Source organism: Physeter macrocephalus, chromosome 15 (assembly GCF_002837175.3).
Source record: "Physeter macrocephalus isolate SW-GA chromosome 15, ASM283717v5, whole genome shotgun sequence".
Taxonomy (NCBI): domain Eukaryota; kingdom Metazoa; phylum Chordata; class Mammalia; order Artiodactyla; family Physeteridae; genus Physeter; species Physeter macrocephalus.
The window spans coordinates 33,090,279-33,111,100 of record NC_041228.1 but is presented as its reverse complement, the minus strand read 5'-3'; the positions used below and the strand labels follow the sequence as shown (position 1 = coordinate 33,111,100).

Below are 20,822 nucleotides of genomic sequence, written 5' to 3'. Positions count from 1 at the left end.
AATAGATATAGAGTTTTTCAGGTTATCTATTTTTTTCTTGAATGAGCTTTGGTAATTTGTATCTTTCAAGGAATTTGTTCAGTTCCTCATAAGTTATTGAATTTATTAGCATCTTGTTCACAGTATTCTGTTCTCATTCTTTTAATATCTGTATAATCTGTAGTGATGCTAGCTCTTTCATTCCTGATATTGGTAATTTACATCTTCTGTCTTTTTCCCTGCTTAGTCTGACAGATATTTATCAATTTTATTGATCTTATCAAAGAACCAGCTTTTTGTTTTATTGATTTTGTAAATTGTTGATTTCATCTTTTTTTTTTTTTTTTTTTTTTGTGGTACACGGGCCTCTTACTGTTGTGGCCTCTCCTGTTGCGGAGCACAGGCCCTGGACGTGCAGGCTCAGCGGCCATGGCTCACGGGCCTAGCCGCTCCGCGGCATGTGGGATCTTCCCGGACCGGGGCACGAACCCGTGTCCCCTGCATCGGCAGGCGGACTCTCAACCACTGCGCCACCAGGGAAGCCCATCATCTTTGATCTTTATTATTTCTTTTCTTTCGCTAACTGTAATTAATTGTCTCTTCTTTTTCTGGTTTCTTAAGGTGGAAACTGAGGTCATTGCTTTGAGATGTTCCTTCTTTTCTAATATAGGCATCATGTGCCATCAATTTTCCCTAAGTACTGCTTCAGTGACATCCCCAAAATTCTGATATGCTGTTTTTTTCATTTTCATTCAGTTGAAATACTTCCTAATTTTACTTTTCATCTTTGACCTATGAATAACTTCGAAGTATGTTATTTCTGTTTTAAATATTGGGGGTGGATTCCAGAGATCTTTCTGTTAATGATTTTTAATTTAATTCGGTTATGGTCCTAGATATACTTTGTATGCCTTGAATCCTTTGAAATGTACTGAAACTTATTTTATGGCCCAGAATATGGTTTATTTTTGACAAATGTTCTGTGTGTTCTTGAAGAGGGTGTATATTCTCCTATTTTTGACAGTGTTTTTAAATGTCCAATAGGTCAAGTTGTTTAATAGAGTTGTTCAAGTCTACTATATCCTTGTTGATTTTCTACCTATTTATTCTATCAGTTATTAAGAGAGGGGTATTGAAATAAATAACTATACTTGGCTTTGTCCATTTCTTTTTACAGTTTTATTGGCTTTTGCTTTATGTATTTTAAAGTTCTGTTTTTAGGTGCATAAACATTTAGCATTATTACATCCTGTTAAATAATTGGCCCAATCATTCCAACTTTCTACTGGGTAGTAGTAACATTGTTTATGTTTCCTGTTCTTTTACTTTAAACTAACTTGTGCCTTCATATTTGAAGTACTTTTCTTATAGGCAGCATATAATTGGGTATTGCTTTGTTAGCCAATCTGACAATCCCTGCCTTTCAATTGGGTGTTTAGATAATTTATATTTAATGTGATTACTGATATGGTTAAGTTTGATTATATCATTTTGCTCTTTTTCTACTTTTACCATCTGATCTTTATTTCTTTTTTAGTCTCCTTTTGGATTAATCACGTACTTTTTTGATTCAGTTTTATCTGCTTTGTTAGCTCATTAACTTTGTTGACTCTGTTTTGTAGCTTTGTTGGTTCTTTGTTTTGTTATTTTATTAATTGCTTAAGGATTTGTAATATACATCTTTAAATGATCACAGTCAACCTGAACTGATATTATACCATTTGGTGTATAGTATAAGAATTTACAATAGTGTACTTCCATTTCTACCCTTCTGGACTTATATTATTGGTACCATATAGCTTACTTTTACCTGTTTTATAAATCCCACAATACACTGTTTGTTTGTTTTTTGTTTAAAAGGCTTATGTTTTAAGGAGTTTTAAATAATAAAGAAATATGTATTTACTTGTGTTGTTACCATTTCTGGTAGTGTTCATTTCTTTTTGTAGATCTATATTTCTGTCTGGTATCATATTTCATCTGCCTGAAAGATTTCCTTCAATATTTGCTATAGTACGAGTCTGCTAGTGATGAATGCTTTCAACATTTTATGCTAAAATTTTTGCCCTTGTTTTTTTTAAAAGATATTTTTGCTTGGTATAGAATTCTAGTTTAACAGTTATTTTCTTTCAATATTTTAAATATTTTTGCTTCACTGCCTTCTCCCTTTCACTGTTTCCAATTAGAATTGTAATACCATTTTCATCTTTATCTCTCTGTATATAAAATGTGTCTTTTTTGTCTGATTGCTTTTAAGATATCCTTTTGATCACTGGTTACATGCAATTTAATTATGATGTTTCTTGGTTAATTTTCTTCATGTTTGTTGTGTTTGGAGTTTTTTTGAGCTTTTTGTATCTATGTGTTTATAGTTTTCATAGGCTGTATAGAATGTTGTCAGTTTTTTCTTCATATATTTTTACTGGCCCATCCTCTCTTCTTCTTCAGGGAGTCCTGTTACCCATACACAAGGCTGCTTGAAGTTGTCCTACAGCTCACTTATGCTCTTTTTTATTAAATCAAATTTTAATTTTCTCCATTTTCATTTTGTTTATGTTTTATTTCTATGCCTTAGGTTTACTAATCTTTTCTTCTACAGTGTCAAATCTGCTGTTAATACCATTCAGTGTATTTTTTTCACCTCAGACATTATAGTTTTCAAGTCTAGAATTTCAATTTTAGACATTTTTATATCTTCCACAGTCTAGTTAACTTTTTGAACTTGTAGAATACACACTCTGTAATAATTGTTTTGAAGTTCTCCTATGCTAATTTTAACATCTTTGTCAGTGTTGAGTTGGTTTTGATTCATCATTCTCATTATGGTATGTGTTTTCCTGACTCTTTAAATGCCTAGTATCTTATGTCGAATATCAGGCATTGAAAATTTTACTTTGTTGGGTGCTAGATATTTTTTTCATTCCTATAACTCTCCTTGAGCTTTGTTCTGGAATGCAGTTAAGTTACATGGAAACAATTTAACTTTTGTATCTTGCTTTTGTGATTTGTTAGGTGGATCTGGAACAGTGCTCAGTTTAGAACTAATTATTCTCTTCTACAGAGGCAAGGCTTTCCTGAGTACTTTAACCAATACCCCATGATTATGAGTTTTTCTTGTCTAGCTGGTAGGAACATCTACTGTTTTCTCTAATCCTTTCAGGTGATTTTTTTCCCCCACTCCTGGGTATTTAATCACATTCATGCTCACTGATCATTACTAAGTTGAACACTTGAAGGGTCTCTCTGTAGATCTCTGGAGTTTTCTTTCTCTGTTCACCTTTCTCTTCTCTGATAACTTGTTCAATGAAAGCTAGCTGTGTTGGCCTCCTCAGGCTTAGTTTGTTCTCTTCAACTTAGGATGTCTGCCAAAGTGAGTTTCAGCTGCTCTGTATTACTCTGCTGCCTGGAAAGCCTCTCAAAACAGTAACCTGGGGCAATTGTAGAGCTTATCTTGTTTGTTTCCCATATTTCAGCTGGCCTTTTTTGCCGGATGTCCATTGTCTTGAATACCATTCTTCATACATTTTGCCTATTTTTTGTTTGTTTGCTTGTTTCAGGCAGATGAAGGAATCTAGCCCTTCCTACCCTATTTAGGCCACAAGCAAAAGTCTGTAATGACATCTGAATATAGTTTGCTTAAAAATATATTTTCTGGTTTCTAACATATTGTCTCTCTATGCTGAGCAAAGTTCTAGTCAATAAGTTAAATACAGTGAAAAAATGGAACGCCCCTTGAACATTTTTTGTATTGTAATCAACTATAAAACTCTATATATTGTGGATTAGCCTGATGTGGATGATTTATGGAAGAAGAAAGGAAGCAGGGAGAATAACCCTTTCTCATATTTTTTCTTAGATCTGAGGGAAATGTTAGGGACTAAACATAAAAAATAATTTTCATTCATAATTTACTTGGGAAAGCATTCCTTTTATATATATATACGTATATATATGGCCTATATTCTAAATGGAAAGAATAATGAGTTTAATTTCTCTTTTCAAATTGGATCTTCCTACGTATACTCAGTTGCCTTATGTACTAGAAGAAGGCTTTTGCTCACAATAGATACTGAACACATTTTTTTTTGAATTTTATTTTATTTTTTTATACAGCAGGTCCTTATTAGTTATCTATTTTATACATATTAGTGTGTATATGTCAATCCCAATACCTCAGTTCATCCCACCCCCCCACTCCCGCTTTCCCCCCTTGGTGTCCATACGTTTGCTGAACACAGTTTTTTTTTTTTTTTTTTTTTCCGTACGCGGGCCTCTCATTGTTGTGGCCTCTCCTGTTGCGGAGCAGAAGCTCCAGACGCGCAGGCTCAGCGGCCATAGCTCACGGGCCCAGCCGCTCTGAGGCATGTGGGATCTTCCCGGATCAGGGCACGAACCTGTGTCCCCTGCATCGGCAGGCGGACTCTCAACCAGTGCACCACCAGGGAAGCTCCTGAACACAGTTTTTGATTTATCATAGCTCCAAAGGATTAAGCTCAGTGCATTTTGGTAAGATTATTTTTATGAAGTAGAATAATGACAATGTAAATATTTTATAGCTTAAATTTTAATTATAAAGTAATTTAAAAATTATTTTAGTAATCTCCTAAAAGAACAAGATAAAATAATCTTTTGTTTTAATTTTAAGGGTCTTTCATGTGCAGCCATCCTTAACAATTAATTAACTCTTCTGAGGTGCATTTAGGATACAGAGAGAATAAATGAAGTACAGGACTATGGAGTACCAGTATAATAAGATTTCATGAAATATTGCTTTCATTTATTTTATTAAGATGATACTCCTTAATAAATTAAAGCTATATATTTAGTTAAATTGAAAAATAATGACTTTCTAAGGGAGGTATTATTTTGTAATCATGGAATAGAGACTAGTGGTAAAGACATTAAAAGTAATTTACAGTCAGGATTATTTTAAGCTTCAAAGTGTGGCAACATTAAGTTTTTGTTTCTTTTACTTTTTAGGAAAAATAGATTACCATCTCTCAATGGATAATCTAATTTTGAAAAAATAAAGAATATACGTTTTTTAGAATTATAATGTTTAATTTGCAAATGTAACAGATATAGATTTTCACTATAAATTATCAGATTTGAAGCAGAATGAATGATACCTTTAGTATGGTTGTAAAAGAAAGTGATTGTTAAGAAAGTCCCTTAAAATATATTGATATATGTGTGTTCAGTATATCAGATGTTAAGTCTTTTAAAAAAAAATTCAAGTCACTGTAATTACCTGCAAGTCTGTAGTTAGTGTGCTTGTGTAATATATAATCAGTTCCCATACCACAAATCAAACATATCATGTATGGATTTTCTAATAGATTTTTATGAAATCACTACATTCCAGTATATTGGTAAAAATTTGACATTCTCTGGGAACAGGGTGACTTAAGTTGAGACAACTAGGAGAACCAAGTTTTGTTCCTGCCCTGGTGTTACATGACTCTTGTTGACATATCACTTCATGTCTTAGTGCTTCTGTTTTAAAATCTGTAAAATGACAGCATCAATTTAAATGATTTCTAAGGTCTCTTCTGGGCTTAACATTTTATGATTTTAAAATTAATACTAGATTATTCATGTAATCCTTGAAAAGGAGTATAGTCAGATATTTTTCCTGCTTAAAGAATTTATAAAAGGAATTGAGAAGCTTCATTAATTCTGTTATGTCAGTATGTCTAGTATATTGTGTGTTAAGCTTTGGCAGTGGTCTTGAAAGTGTACCCTGATGTGGAAGGAAGGTTTTTTGGAGAGGAGACGGGTGCGAATAACTTCAACGGCACAGATTTCCATATGTATTCTTTCATTTTTTCTTAAAATTGATCTACCTGAGAACACTTTTCTGTTTTGTAAATTTTTCTTTCCAACTCACTTTTGATGAGACAAGACTTTTTTTTTTTTGCGGTACGTGGGCCTTTCACTGTTGTGGTGTCTCCTGTTGCGGAGCACAGGCTCCGGACGCGCAGGCCCAGTGGCCATGGCTCACGGGCCCAGCCGCTCCGTGGCATGTGGGATCTTCCCAGACCGGGGCACGAACCCGCGTCCCCTGCATTGGCAGGTGGACTCTCAACCACTGCGCCACCAGGGAAGCCCCCAAGTCACTTTTATAAGTGGGTGGCTTCTACTCTTCAAAAGAAAAGCATGCTCCTCAACCATACCTAATCTGAATTTTGGTCTTTATATAATATATTGCCTCAGGATGTAAAAATCTCTGGGGCACCAGGCAAAGTCACAAGGAGAGTTGCCGCTGAAGGAGAGTTGTCTTGAAGGAGAGATTCATGAGGGCAAAGCAGTGAGAAATTTTGTAAGAAACATGGAACGAGGCAGCACGTTATTTCATTCAGGCAGCAGACTTTTGGCGAGACTCTGGTGCCTCATCTCTCTTTTTCAGAATTGGAATTTTGAGATGATTATCATGGTGACCCATAATAACACATTTATATGAATTTAAAAATGAAGTTGGACTCTTTTTGATATAAAGTCAGATTTGTGTGATGGTTTGACAATGTGGACTGGTTTGCCAAATAGGATATAAAGTAGACATTTTGTGTATATTGAATGAGGTAAATCTGCAGCTCCAAGCTTTGATGAAAATATAATTAAATCACACCTACAATACACAATATATCTGAAAATGTATCCTTTCCAACTATTTAAACTTAAAATTTAAATGCTATCTTAAAAATGTGCGAGGGGTATGTGATTTTAGAGATTTGAGAGAAGAGAAAAAATATTTGTAGACTACTGATATATAACAGGTGCAAGGTATTCTTGGTTATTGGCAGACGTGCTTTTGAGAGTTGTCTTTGGTATCTCTTTGCTTCTAACCTCTTGGTGGAAAGTATACTGCTCAGTACCTAATGTCCTCATCAATAGATAAAGTGAGCTCCTTATCATTAGACAAGATGAGCACCAGGTTAAATAGATTTTACTTAGTATATATAGAGAAGATTAGTAATAGCATCTGAAATGAGTTCTGATCATAATAGGAGACTATATAGAGTTTAATAAATAAAGGAATTCAGGATATCACCAGAACTTTAGGATGGTAAAGCAGACACTAGATAGTGGAGCACAGTGGAAATAGAATTGCAGGTAATTGTGAGAGGACAGTTAGACATAGTCATGAATTTCTCTTTCTTCACCCAATAAATCTCATCTGATTTCTTTTAAAGCATCCCCAATAAAAATACTTAACTTCAAACATAAGCAAAAACAAATGAAGTCCTATGTGAAGCAATTTTTTTTAAGTTAAAAATAATTCTGATCCGTGAAAAGGACATGAGGGGACTCAAGGAAAATTTTGGAGGTGACAGATATGTCTGTTACTTGATTATGGTGATGGTTTCATGGATATATTCATAAGTTCAAACTCATCAAATTGTATACAAAAATATATGCAGTTTTAATATATCTAAATAAATAAATAAATTGTTCAATTGAAAAAAAAAGGGCATAAGCTTCTTCTTTTGAAGTCTTGTCTTTTAAACTCCCTTTCAATAAATGTATTAAAATACCACTGACTCTCTCTTAGGCCAGAACAGACTATGTATTTCCTATTGCTGGAACAATGCCCAGATCTACTTCTCCTATAATTTTCAACTTTTTGAATGGCACCACTATGCTATATCACCTAAACTAGAAAGCCAGGAATCATCTCAGGTTTCTGTCCTTCACCATTCTTTCCCCACAAATTTTGCATTTTATTCTTTCATCTCTGTCTACATAAACTACTAACTGCTCTCTTATTTGGGCTCTCATCCTCCATCACTTGGACTAATGTTAGTTTCCTAACTGGTCTCTTTGCTCCCATCTGGATTCCTCATACACATCCTTCACATGCTGCTATGCTGCTATCTGTAAAATGCAGATCTGATAATTTTATCTTCTGCTTAAAAACTATTTAGTGACTCCTCATCTCTTCAGTGAAGTTTCTAATGGCATAAAGAGCCCTCTCCCTATGGTTTATTCCCTGCCTAACTCAAAAGAATAAGCTTCACTGCATTCAGTATACCCCGACTAAACTACACTGCAGTCCTCACTTGATGTCCCATGTCCTTTGGGGATTGGTTCCAGGACTGGCCCCCCTACCCAATACATAGCAAAATACATGGATGCTCAAGTTCCATATGTAAAATGGCATAGTATTTGCATATAACCTATGCATATTCTCCCGTATACTTTAAACCATCTCTAGATTGCTTATAATTACTAATACAATATAAATGCTATATAAATAGTGGTAAATAGAGTGTAAATGTTATGTAAATGAGTGTAAATGTTATGTTACCAGTGTCGCATATTCAAGTTTTGTTTTTGGAACTATTGACACAAATAAGCAATAAACAGTCTATAATAGGAATAGGAAAGAGTTTTCTTTGAGACACACTGAGGACTATAGCCTGGGAGACACAGATTCAAGAAGGACTTGAATTGTGTTCAGTCAGACTAAAAAATGGGGGAGACTTATATATGGAAAAACTGAAAAGTTACATAAATTGCTTGTCAAGAATTAGGATTGGATCTGGCAAGAAGTAAGAGTGTTTACTAAGCAAGGATTGATTGGGGTCTGAAATGGTTGCATGGTTACAAGGGGAGACCTTGAGACCATAAGGTTGAAGCTGGTAACTGCTGGAAGATATTGCTTTGAGAATGGCTGGTGGTGTCCTTGAATTTGGTACAATTCAGAAAATTCAGGTTCTCAGTGATGCAGGAACGTGTCTGAAACCACATCCACAATAGTCACCCAGCTCTGATTTGAATGCCTGAACCAGTCACTTCCTTTTGATTTTTAAGCACATTCTTTTCTTTAATGGCTAAAGCAGATGTACAATGCATGTTTGACAGGCCATAAGACAGGCTGTTCTAGTTGCATGAAGTTCAAGCCAAATCATGTATAAGCCAGAATGACTTACCCATACCTCAGTATGTGAAAATTTCGTCTATCAGAGCTTTCTGAAATGTTTTTTCCCCAAATCTTTTCTATACATGGTTGCTTGAATCCAAGGAGGGAGAAACCATGGATATACTTGTACTTCTCTTAAATTACCACTGTCTTTTATGTCTTTTGCTTTTGCTTACCCTGCTACTGTAATCTGAAATACATCTCTCTGCTTCCCCTGGACCCCACTCCACCCACGACCCTTACCCACTTCATGAACAATTACTCATCTTTCTGGATTTAAGCATCATCTCCATGATGCTTTCTTTGGGTATCCCTTGTGAATTAACCACTCACTCTTTTGTGCCTCAATGAATTTGCAGACTTCTGATGTATTATGCTTAACATTTTATTATTATTGATTGATTAAATACTTGTTGAGTGAATGAATGGAGGAAAGAAATTGGGTGTACTTATCATGGGCATGTTATTTTGGAATAAGCTTTGTCTTTTGATCCAGCTTCTTGCTGCAGCTCAGCACTGTGATGATGTTTTTTTGAAGATGGCGGTCCAAACTTGTGGATGAATAAAAAGATAAACTTATACTGCCTATACAGCAGTGTGTAATTCTTGCAGTTCTTGAAAAAAAGAGTCCAGGCTTGAGAGAGAAGATGGAGTATTACTGTAGTGGTGTGAAAGAGAGGTGGTTTTGGATTGATTATAGAAAGTAGGCAAGAAGAGAGAGACAGGTGATGGTGGTATAACTCTGGAGAATGTACAACATTGATATATAGAGAGGGATATATCTTTTTTTTTTTTTTTTTTTTTTTCGGTACGCGGGCCTCTCACCGTTGTGGCCTCTCCCGTTGCAGAGCACGGGCTCCGTATCTTTTTTTTTTTTTTTTTTGCGGTACGCGGGCCTCTCACTGTTGTGGCCTCTCCCGTTGCAGAGCACGGGCTCCGGACACGCAGGCTCAGCGGCCATGGCTCATGGGCCTAGCCGCTCCGCATGTGGGATCTTCCCGGACCGGGGCACGAACCCGTGTCCCCTGCATCGGCAGGCGGACTCTCAACCACTGCGCCACCAGGGAAGCCCAAGAGGGATATATCTTTTTGGCAATACAGATGAGCAAGTAGTAGGAGAAAGACTGAATATCTAGAGAAGGAATCTGAGGCGAGCTGACATTAGTTTCCTAGGTGACTGGGGAACTAATGAAAAGTTGCACAAAGAATAGTTGTTGGCAGATGAAATTGCCATATTTAATCTGAAATGGTGCTATGACTATCAAGAGGAAATATCAGAGAGGAAAGAGAACAATAGAGCCAGTGATAGAAGGTAGATTAATACTTAAAGTACATTGATCTTGGGAAGAGGCAGTGTGATTGCTTATCAGCAGAAGTGGTAAGACAGTAAGGATGGCCATAGGGAGATCTGATTATGAGGAAAAAATGCTAAGTATAAAATTCTTTTAGAATATAAAATACAATAAATTTTTAATAACTATTTAAAGGAAATTAATAAATATAATTTGTACTATTAAAATTTTAATAAATGCTTTTGGACATACTCTATGTTATTATTAGAGTTTTCATGTCTAGTAATTATGACCTAAAATCATTAATTCATCAATTAAATTATAGAAAAGATACATAAAGCCAACAGAGGACACTGGCATTATATAGAGGCAACGTTGTGTGGTGGCTTCAGCTCAAGTTCTGAAGTGAGACTAAGCTTAAATCCCAGCTTTATCATTTACCAGCTATGTGACCTTGTATAAGATGCTTTGTCTCTCTGCCTCAGTTTCTTCATCTATAAGTAATAGAAGTAATAATAGTACATATCTTACAAGGCTATTGTGAGAATAAAATGAATTAATATTTGTGAAGCACTTAAACATGTACCTGGCACACAGTGAGTGCTTTAAAAGTGTTTTGCAATGATTTCTATGCTATTAGATTTCTTCTTACCTAACATATATATCAGGTACCATGCAAGATGCTTTTACATATGTTTTCTTATTCAATTAGATAATCATATTTGTAGATTGGATTAGTATATTCCTTACTGTATACCTAAACTAGTGTCATTATGAATATGTATGTAAATATACATACCTTATTTTAATCTTTAATCTTTGAATTGACCATTTAGTCTTTTCTTTTTTTAAACACAGACTAAGCATAAAGCTGAAGTAAATATCCAAATGATTCAATTGAAGATTCACTTTTACCCATTTAAAAATATCCAGGTTTTCCATATGTTTAAAATTAAACTACTCCTCCACAGCAAGTTATTTTTTATATTTCACGGGAGATTTTAATCAGTCTTTGTCTTAAGGACCTTGATAATGTTTTATATTTATATATTACCTTTGTTTTTCAAGCAACTCAATTCCAGTTTGATTACTGATGAGATTAAAATCACTTTTGACAAATACAGTGAAACTTCTGACTTAAATTGTATTACTAAAATCTGATTAGAAGAGATTACTAGTCCTTTCGCTTTGAATTTATTTTCTTTGGAAGCTTGCCAGTTCAAAGAGAAGAACCATTTTGATTATGGGTCATCTTCGTCATTTTTCTTTTTTCCTTTAACAATTTCCTTGGGAGATTTTATTCACTTTCATAGCTTCAGATTCTGTATATATGCTGATGATTTCACTAGCCGGATTATTCTTTTGAGCTCCAGATCCACCTCTGTAGCTGCCTACTGAAAAATCTCTGCTTGGATATATTAATGGGCACCTCAGATTCACCTTGTCTATAGTTGAAGTCATTATTTTCCCCTAAATCTGCTTCTCCATGTGTTTTTTTCTTTCAAGGAATTGTCTTCTTATCCTCCTGGTTGCTTAAACCGGACTCTGGGAGTCCTTCTCTACTTCTTCCTCTTCCTCAATCAAGTCTTAAGGGGCCTTACTTCTTAGTATCTCCTAAATCAGTTTACTTCTCTCCTTTCCTCTTGCCACTACTATATTTTATACCACTATCACATTTGTTTCTTACCCCAAATATTGCATCAACTTCCTAACTGGTCTTTCTGCTTCCAGGCTTATCTTCTTCCAGTCGGTCTGCACATTTTAGCAAAGTAAACACTTTATAAGGAGTAGCAAATAATGTTATGCCTTATTTATAAATCATATGGTAGATTTTGTATTTATTTTTTATCCTTATTGAAAGATAGTAAAGATATAATGGCAGAGTAATATTCATGTGTATATTATAGCTGAGTTTTTCATGTGTATAACTAAAATTGAACCTGTATTATCTGTTAAGAGGGATTAACTATTAGCAAATTCATTAGTTATGACTTCATTTTTTTCCTTCTTTTTAGAAAAATTTCTGCAACGTGAGTTATTTTGTGAAAGTATTGTGCTTCTAAGCTTTTGCCAGATATTAATATAGTTAACCGTGGAGACTTTAGTTCAAACATGTCAAACATAATTTAGTCATTTCCAGCTACTTGTGTCCAAATATGCCAAGCATGTTTGTGCTTCTGTGCTTCTTGCATATTCCATGTTCTTTGCATAAAATGTTCTCCCTCACTAGTCTTGCCGACATTCTCTCTCTCTCTCTTTTTTTTTTTTTTTTGCGGTACGCGGGCCTCTCACTGCTGTGGCCTCTCCCGCTGCGGAGCACAGGCTCCGGACACGCAGGCTCAGCGGCCATGGCTCACGGGCCCAGCTGCTCCGCAGCATGTGGGATCTTCCCGGACTGGGGCACGAACCCCTGTCCCCTGCATCGGCAGGCGGATTCTCAACCACTGCGCCACCAGGGAAGCCCCTTACTCATTTTTCATGTTTCATAAATCTAGTGTAGTGCCTGATACATATATATGAGTGCTCCATAAATGATTTTTGTTGGACTAAATGGTTAGCAATAATTTTCCTTGACTGTGTACAATAGCTTTTATATGATCTTTTGTAACAAATGAATCAGTCAAGAACACAGTATTGTAAAGGATGCAATCCTATCCCTTCTACACAATATCCTCTGTTTTAATCAGCTAGAATATCAGATATAGAACTGTGTGTCAGACACTGTATTGAGAGCTTTTCATGTTGTTTAACTCTGAGAAAACCATATAAAGTAAATATTAATTTCCTGTTTTGCAGATAAGGAAGTAAAGGCCTAGAAAGCTTAAGAAAATTGCATAAGATATACAGCTAGAAATGTTTCAGACAAACAGTGATGCCTAAAAACACATGATTTTAACTTGTAATTTATATAAGTTCTTATAATATATCAGGTCATTATTATTACATTATTAATTTTACTATTATTATCATTATTTTATATTTAAATAAAGAGGAATGCAACATTTTTAAACTTTACCATATTTAAATATGTTCTCTTGACCAAATCATGTATCTTATTTATTTAATATTCTTTTCCATTATGGTTTGTTACAGGATACTGAATATAGTCCCTTGTGCTATACAGTAGGACCTTGTTGTTTATCCATTCTATATATAATAGTTTTCATCTGGTAATACCAAACTCTCACTCCATCCCTCCTTCACCTCCCCTCTCCCTTGGCAACCACAAGTCTGTTCTCTATGTCTGTGAGTCTGTTTCTGTTTCGTAGATAAGTTCATTGCTGTCATATTTTAGATTCCACATATAAGTGATATCATATGGTATATATCTTTCTCTTTCTGGCTTACTTCACTTAGTGTGATAATCACTAGGTCCATCCATGTTGCTGCAAATGGCATTATTTCATGCCTTTTTATGACTGAGTAGTATTCCACTGTATGTATGTACCATGTCTTTTTTTTTTTAATTGGAGTATAGTTGATTTACAATGTTGCGTTAGTTTCAGGTGTACAGCAAAGTGATTCAGTTATACAAAGTGATTCAGTTATACATATACACATATTCAATATTTTTTAGATTCTTTTCTCAGAAGTCATGTATCTTATGTATTATTCTATTTTCTACATTTATGATGTTGGGGAACTATGACCCCAAATTACCAATTGTAATCAATAATATTTTACCTTTAATGACCGTTTCTACTTATTTATTCTTTTAAGTTATAAAGTTTAAAAGGCCTAAATTAATGGGACAAAAAAACTTTTAGAAGCAATGTGCATAATTCATATAGAATTACATTTTGTCTGCTTTTGATAGTATGTGATGAAATTAAAGATAAACAGTGATACTGTGTTTTATTGTCTTTGTACATAAAAGCTTTATTCCTTAACGTTTTTCAGTTTCTTTCTTTGAGTTAATTGACTGTTTAATTAGGATTTTATTTGTCGAAAGAGCATTCTCCTTTTTCTGATGTTTGGGTATTTACTTGCTTTTATAGAAATTATTCTGTTTATATATCTTAATATATTCTAGTATATAGCATGTTCTTGCTTGAAATGTATGGAAAAATTTTCCTTTTATAATGTTTATATTTCGGTCAAAATGTAATTTAGACTTTTTCAGAAGTTTAATTTCACTGTGAAATGAACTCTTAAAAAGTCTTATTCGTTTTAAGAATGGGATTAATTATTTCTTTTTGTTTTGTCTTTTCTGTCCTTTCTAACTTGCTTTCGTGGATATTCACACCAGGAGGACAAAGTGGTTAGAGTCTTTTTTCTGTCTGATATTATTTTTTTTCTTATTGTTATTATTACTGATTTTAATTTTGTAGTTACATTTAATTTATATATACTTTTAAGTGTTTTGTTACAGTTGTAGTGCATGATAATTGCTAAACATTAATATATATTTTAAGCATGCTATCTGAATTTACTGAAAAACACATTTTATTATAGATGAAATTTTGATTATTTTACTTGATTCTTAAAGAGGTTTGCCTTTTTAAAATTTAATATTTTTTTAAAAGAGATCTTATAACATTCCTCATTGTGATAAGAATTCCTTTAATCTTATTATGTTCCCTAAACTAATCGTTGTACTGGTCAGAGTTTTTAAAATAAGGTTCTGAGATATTATAAAGATTCAATTTTTGTAATGAGTCACAATAACATTGAACATGGGTTTTCTGAAGTTTATATTTATAGTTGATTTAAGTATTGAGTATATCTTAATTTTTCTTAACAATATGTTTTAGAGATTGGTAAAATGGTAAAAAGATTGGTAAAATCTTATATCCTCATGTTGAATATTAGATATAATTAAAATTTAAATATAGGAATATAAAATTTGACAATACACTAGATTATAATAATTTGCTAATGTCTGCCTTTAGAAGTCTGATTTGAATTTGGATCTGCTCTGGAGCCTGGTGACTTCCTGCAAACAAAGATAAAATCTTTCTATTCTGATTCTTTATGATGAATCAGACTAAAACTTGAGGTCTTTTCAAACTTTCCAAATTCAAACTGGCATAAAACCCAAAGAGAACATCCTTTAGCTGAGGTCTTCTAAACAGTGCCTTCTTTTTTGTCAGTTGCAGCCTTTTCATTCTCTTCAGTCTTCAGTTACTAGGTTGGAGATAATGTAGACATTGGCAAATATTGATGTGCGTTTAGAATGAACTCTCTGAGCAGAAGGAAAGATACTGTGCATCATCCTCAACCCAGAGCAGGTCCTCTAGAAGACCTGCCAGCTTTCTACCAGTCAACTTTATTAGCTGACTCTCAAGTAGTACAATTTAGGCAATTCAAAGCCTTTTAAAATCTCTGGTGTGACTTTTGTGTCCAGAATTAACACAGGATATATAATGGTTTGATTATTGTCTGTAGTTTTCACAATGAATTCTGACACCTATCTCAGCAATGAGACATATAGTGATAGCTAAGCTATAGAAATGACTTCCATGTACTGACACAATTTCATAATGTAACAGTCTATATTTTAAGCCATGGATTGACTAACAGATAATACTAATTTTATGTGGATTTGGAACATTGCGGTTAAAATTTAACAGGCCTTTCAATGATACTCTTTCTGTAGCACTGTTCACCAATGAAGAAGATGTTTTATATCTTCACCATAATACTGTAGGCTCTAGTCACATGCAGCTATTGAACACTTGAAATGTGGCCAGTGTGACTGAGGAATTGAACTTTCAATTTAATTTTAATCAAATTTAAATTGTCATCAGTGGCTAGTGGCTAAAGAAAGCCCAAGTATGGATAGCAAACATTTTATGACTATTCAATCTCTAAGGCAATTCCCTGCACACATAGTAGCAGTATGATGTGTACACTATCAGTGGAGATAAAGCTGGACAGAACACAAGAAGGGTACACCGTCAGTGCCAACCTCATATATAGTCAAGGAGGATAACGGGACATCCTTTCAAAGGGCAGAACAAGGGAATCTGAATGACAACAGTCAAGGGAGAACCTCCTAGATTGCTAAATCAGGACTTGCCAGATAGAATAACCAAGGAAATTTAGGTGTTGTTTGTGTAGGGATTGCTGTGTGCTATGGACAATTGGCCACGGTATATTTCTCATTCTTCCTGTTTTTGAATGAGAGTTTTCGTTGTATTTACATCATGTTGTATTGGGTGTGTTGAGAACAGATAACTTGTGAATTACAGTGATTTACAATATCAGTTGTTTGTAATAATCTGCACTTGACCGTGATGGAAAGATTTGTTCTCCTTCACAGATCTTAGATTTAGAGCTAGGTTTTATAACTAAATGAGAGTTGGGAATTATCTCCCTTAGGGAGGGGGGGTGAATGTGTTACATGTAAACTATATGTATGGAAATTGTGAGTAGTTGAAAGCAGACTGTTCTAGACCCTGTTCAATCACTATCCTAACAGACATTTTCAACTTCCTTCTCTCTTGAAATCCCTAATAGAGGGACTTGAAAAATATAAAATCGTTTAGCTTTCCTTGCAACTGGGAATGGCTATGTGACATAGTTCTAGCAAATGAGTTGTAAGAAAATTTATGAGAGCTTCTAGGAAGTCATGAAAAAAATAAAGATATAGGTGGCACTACTTTTTAATGAAAAAGTGGTTGTTCTGAACTTCACCAGCAACTTGTGAAGATGAGGGAAAAGCCAAGAGTATTTGAGTCATTAGTTATGACATTGTTGAGCAACTGATCCAACACCATCAGACACTTTTCCCAAATGTGAGAAAAATACCCATCCCCAATTTGTTTCTGCCATCGATAGTCAGATTTTTTGTTACTTATAGCCAAAAGCATTTCTAAGGAAACATTACTGGAGATGCAGTATACAGCAGGGAAACCATATGAACATTTAGGGTTGTGCTTCAGAAATACAGAAGTAGAATAAAGAAGTACGTGTTGATCATTGCCCAGATCTATCTACTTTTGCCTCTATAAATGTTTGAAGAAGCAGGATCACTTAACACATCTGCTCATATGTAACACAGAACTTACCTCAGGTTGCAAACAGTAAATTAGTATGAATATTTTGGTCTTAGATATTGAATATTTCATTAATATGAATTTATTCTATTTCATATATAGAATCAAAGGGGGTTGAATTAAAAAAATATATATAATTTAGATGTTTCTCATATTTTTTAGGATGTGTGGAAATAAACTTTCATGGTGAATTATTTTCCATAAGTTAGGACATATACCTAACTGTTCATCTTTAAATAAATACTGATCTACTCATGTCTAGTAAGAGCATATAGTGAAATTATAGTTTTGGGAACAAAATGGTGCTCATTTCACTGTCTAGAGACAATATTATCTGTTTATACAGAGACCATTTTAATGAGGATCTTAAATAATTCCACTTTCTCTTTTTACAAGTTATTAATTCTAAGATACCAGTATCTCTTGAGACAACATTATTGACAGATTATTGAGCTTTACTGTAAAAAATAATGTTATTAATTATATTGTTATTGAAATGAAGGATGTGGAAGGATGATATATGATCTATAGTATTTCTCACATTTCAGAAGTATAAAGGTTATCTGTTGGGCAGCAGCTGCAACTATGATATTCAGAGCAAGTTGCTCTTTGTTTTTACTGCAACCTGATAGTTTTTCTGATTTAAGCACATTATTCAGGATTCCATACCCTATGTGTTTATGTAGCTGCCCATTGTTATTCTCATATGGAGTTGCAATTTAGCATATACTTAAAAGTACTTTTCAAGTTATAGTATGTTTGATTATTCCATATCAATCTTGGCAATAGCTAGGGAGCTGCATTCCAGTAAATACTGCCTTAACAGTGGTAGATTAATTTATTTGCTTCTGCATTTCTATTTAATTACAATATAACATGTATATGACCTTAATAAAATTGTTCTAGAAATTGAATATAATAGCTCTGTCAGGGCCAACTCTTATAATAAAATTACAGGTTTAAATACTACTACTACTATTCTGCCTCTTTTACTGTTAGCCTGACAAAGACCAGAATTCTTACATGTGTAAGTGAACTTTGAAAATCTAAGTCTCTTATAAAAAGGGATTAAAAACTTACACTGTGAAAATCCTGTGAAATAAAATATCCCACAAGAAAATTATAAAAAACATATGACAAGTTAAAATACTGGTACAGATAACATGCTGAAGTCTTATAGAAGTTGATGTTACTATTAAGAACTGATCTAAAGTGACACTCAGTTTGGCTCTGATAGAGTTCAGAGGATGTTGGAAGACTACAAAGTATATTTACAATTGCAGCATAGACAACTTCTCGAGAGAAGGGATAGATCATACGTTTTGATTATGTATTGTGCTACTTTTCCATCTCTTGGATAACTTTTGCTCTGATCATGTTATTCCAGTCATGTATACCATTCCATCCAATCGATAACTGAAAATGAGACCTATTTCTTTATCCTTTGTGGGAGTCCCATCACTACTAAGTGCTGTGAATGAGAATTTTTGAGCTCCCGAAATAGAAGAGTGCCAGTGGCTGTATGATGTGTTGGATTTGAGAGCTGAGAGTTAAAACTGAGAATTGGTGGTTGAATAAAGAGCCAGGATGACAACCAGGTTTTTTGCATTGAATGAGGATATTTGTGCTGAAGCCAGTAAGTATATACAGGATGGAGGGCATATTAGGGGCAGGGAGGGAAAGCACAATGAGTTTAATTATGGAGAATAGTGAGTTTGAAGAGCTTTTACAGAACCAAGCAAGAGATGTTTATTAATAATGACAGCTAACATTTATTAGACAATCATTATGTGTAAAGAGTACTATAGTAAACTTTTTAACATGTATGAGTTCATTTAATTCTCATGACAATTTTCATCTAACAGTGAGCTGTAGGAGAAGCTGTAGGAGAAGGGGCTGAGGTGCGATGCAACATGGTAAAGAACACAGACTCTAGTCTCAGAATTCCTGAGTTTAAAACCAGGTTCTATCACTTTGCTAACTATAGTATTTGAGCCAATCACTTTATCACTTTAAGCCTCATTTTCCTCATCTCTAAAATGGAGATAATTTAACAGTGCCTAAATCGTAGGGATATTGTGTTTGATCATTATTTTCTTCCCCAAGACTTTGAGGACCCTCTTTCCTAAGTGCAAAAAGGAAAGTAATACCCACCATCATGTCCCAAAAATAAATAGGAGGATTTATTATATTTTAACAGAAAAGATGAAATAGAACAAATATATGGTATTGGCTTGGTGATTGTCCTGTGATATTCTTAGTCATTGGGTCCAATGGTGATCTACCAGGTCCTGGAGGTATTCTTCCCCTATTGGCTCTGCTTGGTTTCTCCAAGGCTTTGATTTAATTCATCTGACCAGGACAGAACCAGGAGAAAACTTGTTATGGGCTAGTTGTTCTTAGTATGGAGCTGCTTGTGAGTCCACTTCCCTGGCAGAATAAACTCATTTCTTATTTTCATGATCTTCTCCATTTTCTTCTTCCTTTTTAGCAGTCTCTGCTCTCAAATGCCCCTCCACCTGAATGGCACTTTCAGTCCCTTAATTCTTTCCTCTGGTCCCATCCTATCCTCCATTTCCTATGTCTCTCTAGAATCTGGTTCTTCACCACTGCCATGTTAGAGTATATACAAAATATTTATGCTTATTTTAAAGAAAATTATTATGTATTTGGATAAGTAATATTGGGATATGGTACAAAATTCAAAAGATACAAAAGTATATATAGTGAAAACTAAGTTTCTTTTCCATCCCTGGCTCTCAATTCCCCAGTTTCCCAGTCCCTCAGTTCTTTTCCCCATAGGCAACCAGTTATCATTGTCTTCTGTATATTCTGACAGATATTATATAGACATATGGCTTTTATACAACTGTTCTGCACCTTAATTTTATCTCTTACTTGTATATCTTGGATTTTTTCTATATTGGTGCATATAGAATTATCATATTTATGTAAATGAATTCATTATTACTTTGTATGGCTATGCCACAATTTAACTGGATTATAGCTAATCTTTTGCTATTATAAACATATTTTTGTACATGTCACATTGCATATGTGCAAGTATACCTGTAGGATAAGTTCCTTGAAGTGGAATTGTAGAACATTTCAAATTTTGTTCATTATTCCAAATTGCCCTCTCTAAAGTTGTATTAATTTCTTTCCACTAACAGCATATGAGAATGCTCATTCCCACATCCTTGACAACACAATGTATCCAGCTTTTTAATCACCAATTAAAAAGCTGGATACATTGTATCACCAATTTTATTGTAATTTTACTTTGCATTTATTTTACTATGAGTGATATTGAGCATCTTTTCATGTTTAGAAGCCATTTGTGTTTTCTTTGTACTATCTGTTCATGCTTTCAAAGAAGAGCAAGGCTCTGCAATGTGTTTAGGTTTTGAAATCATCAAAAGTACCTTTATTATTACTATGTACTCATATTGAATGAAGATGCTTTTTTTTTTTTAAATTTACTTATTTTATTTATTTATTTTAGGCTGCATTGGGTCTTCATTGCTGGGCGCGGGCTTTCTCTAGTTGCAGAGAGTGGGGGCTACTCTTCGTTGCGGTACGTGGGCTTCTCATTGCGGTGGCTTCTCGTTGCAGAGCACAGGCTCT

At 34.3% G+C, this 20,822-nt stretch overlaps 1 protein-coding gene across 23 annotated transcripts in view; it reads left to right on the top strand.

Annotated features, from left to right (window-relative positions):
• Positions 1-20,822, top strand: part of RIMS2 (regulating synaptic membrane exocytosis 2) — a 566,717-nt gene that overhangs the window by 121,787 nt on the left and 424,108 nt on the right. For 11 of the 23 annotated variants that reach the window (XM_024129932.3, XM_024129939.3, XM_024129929.3 and 8 more), the window contains one exon: positions 14,444-14,455. The exons of the other annotated variants lie outside the window; for them this stretch is intronic. In XM_024129932.3, the coding sequence (XP_023985700.1) occupies positions 14,444-14,455 (12 nt within the window). The remainder of the gene's footprint in view (positions 1-14,443; positions 14,456-20,822) is intronic. 23 annotated transcript variants of the gene reach the window in all.